Here is a 12,450-nt window from a genome sequence, read left to right on the forward strand (position 1 = left end):
TTTCAGAAACGCGCTGCGGGATCCAGGAAGTGCTGCACGGGAAATGAGATTCTTGCGTGAACAATACTTGACCCGCGCGGCGCGATATATAGGTGCACGTATATATGTATATGTATGTGTTACGTCACGAGAAGAGGGCACGAAACCGAATTGGCATTCGACGATTCACGGAATTTGCGCTTTACTATCGTAACGGGGCGTCGATATCGTGCCGTCTCGATATTTTGCTATATTCGTCCGATTTTTCCTTCTCTTTCTCTCTCTCTCTTTTTTATTATTGTCCGATACAGACGTTGAATTTCCGTGTTTTCCAATAACTATGCAGTAGACGTGGCAATACGTTTGTTTGTACTTACATCGATTCCGCCGAAGATCGTATAGCAATATGCAAATCGGAAAAAATAAGCTAAAAATATATACGGCTCCTTTTTTTTGTTGTGCTATAATCTAGTTTTGATCAGTAGAATCAATATTTTTTTTCTACTAGGGAAGAAAAATAACTTGCAAGAAATCGCTCTTTTCCTTCTCGGAAACTCGGTGAGTTTGCTGAACAAATAAAAATAAATAATCATCTTAATGCGCTTTTTACGATGTTCATCGAGGTTCGCGTTTCGCTAAAAAAAACTGTGTTCAAATTTCGAGACTTAAAAACTATCACAGTATGTTAAACCGGTTAATCGTCCGTGACCTTGCTTGGATCGCTATCTCGTAGATTAATTAATTGTCGTTCAACAAATTAAAGTTCGCCGCGGTACGTTTAAGAGTAACTCGGCCGGGAGGAAAGTTATTTCTTCGTCTTAACTGGCCGCTTCTTCTTTTTCTCCTCGGGTCGATACGGCCCCAACTTCCGGCGCACCATGACACCCCGCCACCAAGCTTGGATCCTGATCGTGCAACGTTGCACGTGATCCTCGTGTTCCTTTTGCCTTCGAAGTGCCTCCTGCTCCGCGAGATATGTGTCGATGAATTCCTGATTGCTGCAGTGCTGTAACAAATACCGTGTTTCACTGCGAGTTTACTGACGTATCTTATCGAACTCTTTGCGTCCTTCTTTGGAAAAGTGTAAGCATATCTTATATAGAATCCATGGAGAGCTTTTTTATACGACGATCGTAAATCTTCATAGACAATATATAAGGAAGATGAATCTTATACATATAGTATATAGATGTATGTGCGATAAAAGCGGGGACAAATAACAAATATTTTAGAAAATCAGATATTATTTGATACATTGTTAAAGTATCTACTTAGGAACAAATTTATTACAGAATATTACTCCATGGATTTAAGATGTAAAATAATGTATTAATTGCCGTTTATAAATGATACCTTTTAGTTTTCTGGTTAATATGGTTAACAATGTGAATTTAAAATTTACAATTTAAAAAAATTTTCCAATTTATTACAAGTATATTATTAATTTATTAATATATTATTAGAAATTATAGAGAAATGTGAGACGCGATATTTATATTAAAATATAATTTCTTTTAAAAGCAAGAAAAAAAAGTGAAATTAAATCTTTTTGTAATTGAACTTTCGCGATTGTACTATGAAAAATATTTCATTCCTTATACTCTATACAACAAATTCTGAGAGAGTTTGAAAATTAATGAATACAAACACTGCACTTTCCATCAACGGGTCAATCCTAGCTTAAATGTATATACCAATCCGAAATGTATCATTTATGAAGGACTCTCGGGAGTTCAGAAAAATCTTTCCAATTCATTTACAAGTATTATTGATTCACTAATATATTATTAGAAATTGTAGAGAAATGTGAGACGCGATATTCATATTAAAATATAATTTCTTTTTAGAAACATAATATGAAATTAAATATTAAATATTGTATACTACGAAAAATATTCCGTTTCTTGTACTCTATAAAAAAAATCTGAGAGTTTGAAAATTAATGAGCAGAAACACTATTCCGCCAACGGGTCAATCCTGGCTTAAATGTATACCAACCCAAAATGTATCGTTTATGAAGGGCTCTCGGGAATTTAGAATTCTAGGATGCCGGTTATTAATAATGATCATCGAGACATTTCTGAGTTTCAACCTGAGGCGAATTATCGATCATCCGGCATAAACTTCGGGACGCCCTTTAAACAAGGCCGAATCAAGTTACCCAAGCTCGATTGTCGAGGCGATAGGCTTATGGCGAAACGTGATGTAGTAAATTAGACAGTCATACAGAGAATACAAAATAAGTCTGATTGCGCATATATATATACATATATATATATATATATATATATATGGGCTTGTGTTGCCTAGTTGGGAAATCCTCCTTATCCGGCAATTAAAATTCACAGTGGCGGCGGCCAAAATATAACGCAATGCTGAGAAATGTAAATTGAATTACTTTGTTTCACGCAGCACCGTTTCTGACGCCTGGGAATGAAATGAAAATATTTCTCGTAACGTAACATAGTTTTCGAATCATTACCTCCGTTGTAAGCTGCTCCAAGTATTTCTGAGCATCTTCTATCTCATTGCGCACTTTGCAGATCTCTTTCTCATACATTTTCTGCTCCTGCTCGTACCTCCGCTGCCATTGCTCGATTCGATTTTCGATGAACTATATTAATTCAAAGCAAATATTTTTGTTATCTTTGTAAGAGTGCTACACATTTTAAATTTTCGCGATAAAACTTATTTCGAGCAAATTACTTAACGTGTTTGACAAAAAAACATTGAATTTCTGTTAACAAACTTGCTAAAAGGGATCGTAAAACGCTCGAATCTCGAAGAAGAATCTTTTTTCGCAACATTTTTAGCTTCCTCGCTAAAGAATTTACTGAATATCGCTTAAACGTCTGCCTTAATTTTAATGACGGAGTAGCCTTTTAAGACTTTAAAATACTTTAGTGTACAAGCTATCAAAGAACTTTTCTAATATATTTTAAAAGGAAAAAATTGGGGGAAAAAAATTGCGCTCACCGCTATACGCCACGTCAAATAACGCGTCAATTCGGTATTCACGTAATTTTCGTTTTTCTCGCGTACGTAATAATTATTCAAAGTCTTCTCTAATTGGTCCATCTTTAACTTATAACGCAATACATTCTGCCCACGACGTGCCGTCTCCCACGTTTGTACGTATCTCATTTCTACATCCTTAATTAGTTTTAGTTTCTCCTTCTCGTCCTAAACATATTTTGCTAATAAGTTTTGTTCAGCATGACTTTGCTTATACGCATAACAAACAACAGTTAAACAGTTAAAACTTATTGAGATGATTTATCGTCATTGTATTTCGTGCGATACTTATACAGAGTGTCCCAGATCTACCATATCACACGTTAATGGGAGATTCCTGAGGCGATTTGGAGACGATTTTTCCTCAGCAAAAATGTCGAGAAGGGTCATCATTTTTTTTGTTCCCAATTTTTGAAATCGTGTATCTTTGTAACTAAGCCTTAAATTAAAATTCTATTCAAGTAAACTTTACCTGAAATTAACTAAAAAATGTAGTTTTGTTAATAATTTATTTTTACGAGGCTTAGTTTATAAAAAAGCTCTTATTTTCAATCGTTTATAATTCGAAAATTATTGGTGCCTATGGACATTTTCGCAGAGGAAAAATCGTCTCCAAATCGCCTCAGAAATCTCCCATTAACGTGTGATACGGGAGGTTTGGGACACCCTGTATGACATAAACTTTTCTCGACTTGTGCGTAATATTGTAACTATACCCGTGTTAAAGTGAACTTTGTTGTTAAACTTTCCTCCTCCTTCTCGTTCGACGTTTTCTTATCGACCATCGTTTTTCGCAACTCCGTTATGATAGTCTGCATTTTTTCATTCTGTTCCGATAAAAAACGATCCTTCTCCTCCTGCGACGTGATTCTCTCGATCTCCTTGATTAGTACTTCAATAGTTCCGCGTTCGCTTATTTCTTGCTTCAAGTCTCGCATTATACCGCTCACATATAAACTGCAACATTAATACTCTGTGTATATGGATATTATTCGCGGTCGAGTTTGCGCATCAAATTTACGTTGTTAATAGTGTATTAACCTTTAGAGGGCGGGAAAATTTTGGTTCAAATCGACTTTTCATTTGACCCAAAATTTATATATAATTTCATCGGATTACTCATTCTAAGTTCCCAACCTGACAGGTGGTCGATATATCGACCACCCCCGGCCGTAACGTAAAGGCCAATATAAAAAATTTTTTTTTGCTGTTTCAGCCTCAAAGTTGGTATATTCATGTTTTTTGATGTTCTGAATACGAAAAACATATTGGAAAAAATCATCCTTGACCTCAAAATGACGATCTATTTTGTATCAAAAGCGCAGTGAACTCCAACTACATCCGTGGAGATGCACAATGGCTTCTTCAGTCCCTCTTATCTAAAATGAAGGTGGACGATGCCTTCCTAAAAATGTTAGGTTAGGTTTTACGATACGCAGTACTATTTTTTCGCACTTAGCGCATAAATAATGTGGCTATACGAACTTTGAGGCCAAAATAGCGAAAAAAAAGAATTTGACCTTGAAATGGCAATTTCCAAAGTCAAGGATGCCTTCAGGATTTTTTTCACTATTTTTTCTTTAATAAACACACCAAATTTTGGCTGTAAACATCAAATAGTTTGTGTGCCTTGGGTGGTCGAAATATCGACCACTCCCGCCCTCTAAAGGTTAATACACTTTGAATTTTCCCAAATACAGCACAATATTTGGAGATCTAATATACTTGTATATTATTATAGAATGATTAATATATAAATAAATATAATTGGTCAACAAACAAATATAATTAATTTATATTGAAAAGATTTAATCAAAAGAAATAAACGTTGTAAAGTTTGTATAAATCTGCGGCGTCTGATTTCATGGAACTCAACTAATTAAGAGTTCCTGGCTTTATTTTTAATCATTTTTGATAGTAAACAAATATATATTTCTGACCATTAAACGAGAATACTTGGAGACAAACTAAGACGTCATTCATGCAGCTTCTAACTTTGTTCTACGGCATTTTTCTTATCAGCAATTACAGGATTTAATTTATTTTTCTACATGAGTTTTAAAAAGAGTTCTGCCTTCTAAAAATTGAAAAAATATTAATTAAGTTAAAATAAAACAACTGGATATATTTATAAATATCAAGATGAGACACCAGATTTTCGATTTTCGAGAATTATATTTATTCTAAAGCTATCTTTTCGAACAAATCTCCTTCAAGATTTGATTATATTTATTAGCTATTAGAATGAAATTGTCGATGTTTGTAGAATAACGAATAGCCTCGATGAATATCAGACAATTCGAGCTAAGCCCTGTAATTAATTAGTATATAAAGCATAATCGTTTCTAACTTTGGTATTGTAATATTTATCAATCGCATATCACAATTTCAACGTTTATAGGACATGTAATTGTTCGAAACGCATATTTCGCGAGAGAGAAATTCAGTGTAAAATCTATGCCAACAGTCAACAGAATCCAATCTAACTTTATCTATTTTCGCGCGCATGAATGTGTAGCGACTCGTGAATATATCCATCTTTAATTTTAACTTACATATTTACATCATGTATGTTATAATGCAAAAAATAATAAGATAGCTCTAGTTATATATATATATATATATATATGTATTTTATTTGTTACAGGTAGCATTGCTGATAAATTACGTACGAATTCGCGAGATTTTCGATGTTGCTTCGTTCGATTATAGTTTTCGTGTTATTTTTCTGATGCAATGTACGCGAAATACGCGTGCGATTCGCGCGTCGTGTCGGGAGTGCCGTGTAAAGTGTCGGGCGATCGTAATTATTCGTGTTTTCGCGAGTATCGCGAGTGCTACAGGAACAATGACTGTCGGCCAAGAGAGAAGGAGGCCTGGGGCGGCATCGGGCGACAGCGGGGCAACTGTGAGGTATGCAAAATAAAAATATTTTTTCCTAAACTGCATATATTGTTTATGAGATATTCCGACTATATGCAGACTTTCAAAACACCCTGCACACCACACACATACGTATACACCTATACATAATTTGAATATTTTGTTTTCAGATCAATGTGCTGTGTACCAGAACTTCGCTATTGCATATGCACGTATCGGTGAGTGAGAAATTGTTTATTTTATAACTTTTCTATGGCAATAAATGGAAATGTATGAAGCTGGCGTCTCATTTCGTATAATTAAGAAAATTGGAGTAAATATTATAAGTATATAATGATATCTATTTTTAAAAAAATAAAAAACGGCGAATATAATTATATTTGATTAGGTTCCCACGATTTTTAAGTCTCTTACGCGAAAATGATATAAATAAAACAATATAGATTTATTTGAATTTATTTCTCCAGGAATTATTACGCATATTAATTTGCTATATAATTTACATAGCAAAATGCTTATATAATTTATTTCGGAGCTTTCCGCTCGACGGTGATTTATTAGGTGATCCGCCATTACCGAGTATGTCGGCTTTATATTTTCAAACGGCGTAGACAAGCTAAATGAACAACCTGTCTCGTTGAAGCTTTTCACGTACAGCTTTCTTCCGTGAATCCGTCATCTCCGCGACGTTTCCGATAAGCGATTGCAGAACTGACGTTTCCGAAATACTGCAAATAAATGTACAAAGACAGACCATCACGATGTCATTTTTTTTTTTTTTTTTTTTTTTTTATCAAGTATATTATATATCCGGTCGACGTACTCAACTTCGGGGTAAAAGTTTGCGACCTCGCCTTCCATCACCGGTTGTTGTCTCAGAGTGTTATGGTAAACAGCTAATGAGTCTGCGCATTCTTCTAAGACCTCCAGAACAGCTTCTCGTTCCGCTGGCGAGAATTTTACGGAACTTTCCACCTCTATTAACGCTTCCATTTAAATACCTTTTTTGGCTAATTTACACGAATCGGATTTGTTGGTCGTCACAAGCGTGACGCTGTTATTTGATATAAGGTTGCACACACACGTATGAAAGATAAAACTACGAAGTGCGAGAATATAACTTGAAAATTGTTTTGATAACAGTTATGAAAATAACAAGATCAAATATTTCGCGCAGCAAGGTTGTTTCGTACAGCGGAATAAAGTTTATACGGTTTCACGTGGCGCATGTATAATACATGCACATGTATACATATATGTTTTATATCCAATGTTGGCAAATTCAACGTTAAATACATCCAACTGGTAGATACATCATGTCAGTCTGCATCTATGTGATGAATCAATTTATCACGCGTCCGCATGTAGATTTACCTCGATTTCAGTATCATTTTCTCCATTTACCCATTATACTTCCATAAATTCTATCAACAGCGGAGAATCGAAATATAAATCATCCTTTCGAAGAAACAGCTGCAAAGTAGATGCACTCGGGCTGCACGATTAAAGACACGATTAGTTTTACACATAAATAGGATTCAACTTTCCAAATTGTAATTATTCCAAATTTCCATAATATAAGTATATTAAAAAACAGTAACGAGAAACAAAAAGATAATAAAGTTAGCATGCATATAACGATTAATTTCAACAAATAATCACTTTAATGCAATTATGCATAATACAATACTTTTTAATAATATTTGATATATTGTTTTTTTTTTTTTATAAAATAATACTATAATACGTTTCAATTTAATTTAACAATAATTGTTATTATTTTCTCATTTTCGTTAACAAACAATATTATATTTATTATTTTATTGTATATACGAAAGCAAGAAATACGTACTCAATATAATAATTCGCTTTTAATATACAGTTAAATCTATATAACGCAATACACGTTGAAAGTGGAAAATGCACATTCATATAATATTACCGTACATGTGCAGACAGACCATTACAAATAAGCGGACATTTTTCCACGGGTTAATTAGCACATCACCGGTCGCAGACAACATCACATCGCAGACAACATCGATCTCGACATGTGACTGTATTGCGAAAAAAAAGAACCGACCAAACTCCGTGATTCCGCGAACCTTTCGAGCGAGTTGAACAGTTTGATCCATCGCCGCGGGCTGCCGTGGAAACGAACCCAGGACATTAAAGCGATAGAGTTGGCGCGAGAGGAAAAAAGGCAGGGCTTTTCCACGCAAAGAGCAGCGCAAATGAAAAGGAAGCATTTGTCGAGGAAATAATTTCTTGTGATGTTAAAAACTCGAAGCTTTTGAAATATATAACTTTTTCAAATTAACTTCGTTGAATCCCCGCGCTTTGAAAATTTTTTTTAAACGAAAAATGAAATTGCTATACGCAGAAAACGAAATCGAAGAACGAAAATCGCGTAGAAAATCTGCGGAAAGTTGCGATTTAACGCGCGCATATACATATATTGTATATATCGCGTTATTCTCATATGCACGCTCTCCCGAAACGCGATTTTGCTTTTTCGGAAAAGTTCGAAGAGAAACTCTTGTCAAAAAGTCTCAGCCTTTAAGGGTGTAGACATGTAATGCGAACGCGAAAGAAACCAAGTACATCTCGGCTTATATCGTACATGAAACCGAGGAAATGTACTGTATATGTTCTGCTGAACACGCCATAGGGTGCTTGCCTAGAATTATCGATTTTAGGTATCATGAAATCTTTTTTATTCGTTTTTCATTGTATTTCTCGATAAAAAACGAAAAGATATATTAAGCGATTCTCTTACTATATCATCTCTTTTAACGCTTTTATCTTATTCCGACACTATAATATAAATTCATGTATAATAATTCGTAAAAAATAAAACGGAAAAGATCACAAATTGTTGAATGCGCTATAAAAAATTTATAAATAAATACGATTAAATGTAGTTGGTTTTATGCTGGATCTTACTTATTTTTGCGAACAGAATCATATTAGGAAAAGAAAATTGGATAAATTCGTTACAACAATATTGCTCTATCTGCTTGAAGAAGAGAGTTCTGAGAGTAATTGATCCTTAATCAATTATTCCGTTGCTACGAACAAAGCAAAAGAGAGATGAAAGTCGAAAACTGTTAAATTGATACCGACATAATTGTTATCCGATCACATGAAAAATTTTGGTCTCGAAACACGCTAAGAAAAAATTCTGTGCTGGATAAAAAGGGCGTACTACCACGTACCAGTTTGATTGGAAAAGTTTCTCTGGACGGGAGGGGACATTAATTGAATCTGCATTGTCTGGAAAGAGAGTTCTTTGCGTGATTCCTCGGACTTGTCTCCTCGTTTTGTAAAGAATCGTAAATTTGTGGAAAAAAGGTGACATCGTGATATCGTCTTTTACAACAAAACTTGAAGAATTCCGAATTGATGTGCATGTGTGTTGTATTCGTTTGTATTTTCATTATGCTGTTTTTCGAGATTTATTCAATGAATTATTTTAATGAATTTTAGACAAGTTAAAATTTATATTAAACTTTGAAATTAGAAGTAAATTTACGAGAGCCTCAAAAATTTTATAGAAATAAAATATTAAATTAAAATTATCAAGTATACGAAATATATATACGTGTTTTATGTGATATAGTAGGTATATGTTTTGTTATATATATATATATATATATATATATATATATAAAATAAGTAGCCTATATAATTGTTTTGAATAAATTAAATTTTAAATAAAAAATTTCATACATCTAAGGTATGCAAAAAACTTTTTCAAATGTTGTGAACTTACATTTTTATGCATAATACTTTCGTCAATAATTATAAAAAGTTTGCAATAATTTTCGTAATATATAATATAATCGATATTTTCGGTATCCTGCTTAAATATATATATATATATATATATATATATACCATATATATCGATTGTGTTTGCCTCCAATTTCCCAATGATTGATAATCTGCAATTTGCAATAAATCTCTTACAAAGTCTATTTATCGATAATCCCATTGGAGACGCAGCTAATACGAAAGTCTGTAAAACAAACATAAGATCTTCTCTGTTTTTCTTTTAAATTTCTCTTTTTATGTATTCGATTAACGGAAATTTATATTCTGCGGAAGTGTCTCGTTTTATAGTGAAAGGACAAATTTAATTTTCACGCGATATAATTAATCCAAGATTTCTGAGAAGAATAACTTTGAATTTTTACACATTTTTTGATGTTAAAATATATGGACTGAAAAATTGTACTGAAAAATCAGATTATAAAATTAGGAAGTTTTAAATCTTCTAATTCTGAAGTAAAAAGAAAAATACAGAGAAATATGATTTATAGTTTAACGACTTATTTGTTTTTTTTTTACTCGTTTTAATTCTTTTTAGGAAGATAAATAATTAAATTTATGATAATTAGGATAATTAGGATATATTGCAGAAAATTCTCTTTTATATTTCGTATTGAGAAGAAAGGAGATGGAAATTTAATGATATCGTTCCATTTTATTTCATAGAAGGATCGAAAAAAAGATTATCGCGCAAAATATAAGATACATTAGTACATAAAGAAGAGAAACGAATTTAAATGCTATTAAAAACTAATTCCTGCTTTCAATAATTCATTTTAATTAGATTGAAAAATTTAATTCCTCCCGATTCTTTTTATATAATCCGCCTGCTTTTATAAAAACGATTTACACTAATTTCAAGTTACACATATGTATAATCTCTAAAGAGGTCAGACGCATATATAAGAGGTATATACACTCACTCTTTTTATACATCCGAGATATTTACAACAAATTTCCCAAAACGATGTCGCACCCTTTTTTTCCCACCTAATAGTGATCGTAATCGATAGACCGGTAAAAATAAAAATCTGAAAAGTTACGATATTTACAAGAAATTTCCCAAAACGATGTCGCACCCTTTTTTTCCCATCTATATACAATATAATAGTGATCGTAATCGATAGACCGGTAAAAATAAAAATCTGAAAAGTTAAGAAAAAGAGGTTCACGAAATTACATCTAAGGGTTACGCTCTTACCAAGATATAATTCCACCAAATTTCCCAAAACGATTTTGCACCTTTTTTTTCCCATCTATATACAATATAATAGTAATCGTAATCGATAGACCGGTAAAAATAAAACTCGGAAAAGTTTGCAACAAAAAGAGGTTCACGAAATTACATCCAAGGGTCACGCTCTTACCAAGATATATTTCCACCAAATTTCCCAAAACGATTTCGCACCCTTTTCCCACCTATAATAGTGATCGCAATCGATAGACCGGTAAAAATAAAAATCTGAAAAGTTAAAAAAAAGAGGGTCACGAAATTACATCCAAGGGTCACGCTCTTACCAAGATATTTCCAACAAATTTCCCAAAACGATTTCGCACCCTTTTCCCACCTATAATAGTGATCGCAATCGATAGACCGGTAAAAATAAAAATCTGAAAAGTTAAAAAAAAGAGGTTCACGAAATTACATCCAAGGGTCACGCTCTTATCAAGATATTTCCACCAAATTTCCCAAAACGATTTCGCACCCTTTTCCCACCTATAATAGTGATCGCAATCGATAGACCGGTAAAAATAAAAATCTGAAAAGTTAAAAAAAAGAGGTTCACGAAATTACATCCAAGGGTCACGCTCTTACCAAGATATATTTCCACCAAATTTCCCAAAACGATTTCGCACCCTTTTCCCACCTATAATAGTGATCGTAATCGATAGACCGGTAAAAATAAAACTCGGAAACGTTTAAAAAAAAAAGAGGGTCACGAAATTACATCCAAGGGTCACGCTCTTACCAAGATATTTCCACCAAATTTCCCAAAACGATTTCGCACCCTTTTCCCACCTATAATAGTGATCGCAATCGATAGACCGGTAAAAATAAAACTCGGAAAAGTTTCCAAAAAAAAAGAGGGTCACGAAATACTCGACTCGCATAGCGTTATTTCGCCCAACGGCTCAAATAGGGTAACTGTCCCTTATCTAAGGCAAGGGTGAGGACGGACCCTATCGCGGTTGTTATCGCAGTCCGAAAAGTGGACTTAACCCGCGCAAAGGATGTACATGCACATGCGGAGGCGCGCCTGCGCACTCGCGAGGCGGCGTCGCGACGGCGCGTCGACGTCGGCGAGGAGGCGCGAGGGCGGTGTCGGTGGGGTTGGTAGCGAGAAAGAGTCGTTCTCGTCTACTCGCCGTGCGCTCTTCGCCGCCGCCGTCGTCGTCGTCGTCGTCGTCGTCGTCGTCGTCGTCGTCGTCGCCGTCGTCGCCGTCGTCGACGTGCGCGTCGCGACGCTCGACTCTCGGTTCGCGTTCGGGTATTCCTACGAAATCGTCAGGACCACCGACGAGGGTGGAAAGGGCGCCTCCTCGTTCCGCTTTTCACGCGTTTTCGTGCGTCGTCGCGGCGTCTCGCGGCTACTCCACGTCCGCGGCTCGCTCTCGCGAAGTTATAATCCCGCCCTGTTATCGTCGTCGTTGTCGTCGGCATCGTCATCATCGACGTGGTGGTGCTAGTGCCGGTGCTGGTGATTGTCTCGTCTGCTGTTGTCCGATTGTTGTTATTGT

General features: G+C 34.7%; 2 protein-coding genes across 2 annotated transcripts in view; one reads left to right on the plus strand and one right to left on the minus strand.

Annotated features, from left to right (window-relative positions):
• The window catches only part of LOC146722532 (uncharacterized), a 59,385-nt gene that overhangs the window by 3,730 nt on the left and 43,205 nt on the right, over window positions 1–12,450 (plus strand). The window contains exons 3-4 of the mRNA XM_085484622.1: window positions 5,642–5,907; window positions 6,048–6,095. Of these exons, the coding sequence (XP_085340748.1) occupies window positions 5,726–5,907; window positions 6,048–6,095 (230 nt within the window). The 5' untranslated portion in view covers window positions 5,642–5,725. The remainder of the gene's footprint in view (window positions 1–5,641; window positions 5,908–6,047; window positions 6,096–12,450) is intronic.
• LOC114930591 (uncharacterized) lies at window positions 2,505–3,945 on the minus strand. The gene is made up of 3 exons (XM_085484618.1): window positions 3,711–3,945; window positions 2,547–2,593; window positions 2,505–2,514 (listed from the first exon to the last, which is right to left on the minus strand). Exons 1-3 carry the CDS (start codon window positions 3,930–3,932, stop codon window positions 2,505–2,507), a joined length of 279 nt encoding a protein of 92 aa, XP_085340744.1. The 5' UTR covers window positions 3,933–3,945.

Source organism: Nylanderia fulva, unplaced genomic scaffold, assembly GCF_048542155.1.
Source record: "Nylanderia fulva isolate GAGA-0341 unplaced genomic scaffold, ASM4854215v1 Scaffold30, whole genome shotgun sequence".
Taxonomy (NCBI): Eukaryota; Metazoa; Arthropoda; class Insecta; order Hymenoptera; family Formicidae; genus Nylanderia; species Nylanderia fulva.

Bases quoted from the DNA above. Each gene is read 5' to 3' on its own strand.
- LOC114930591 (XM_085484618.1), bottom strand. From the start codon at position 3,932: ATGCGAGACTTGAAGCAAGAAATAAGCGAACGCGGAACTATTGAAGTA. The intron at 2,594-3,710 runs GTATAGTTACAA...GAATTAATATAG, and splicing joins CAAAGTTCACTTTAACACGG to TTCATCGAAAATCGAATCGA.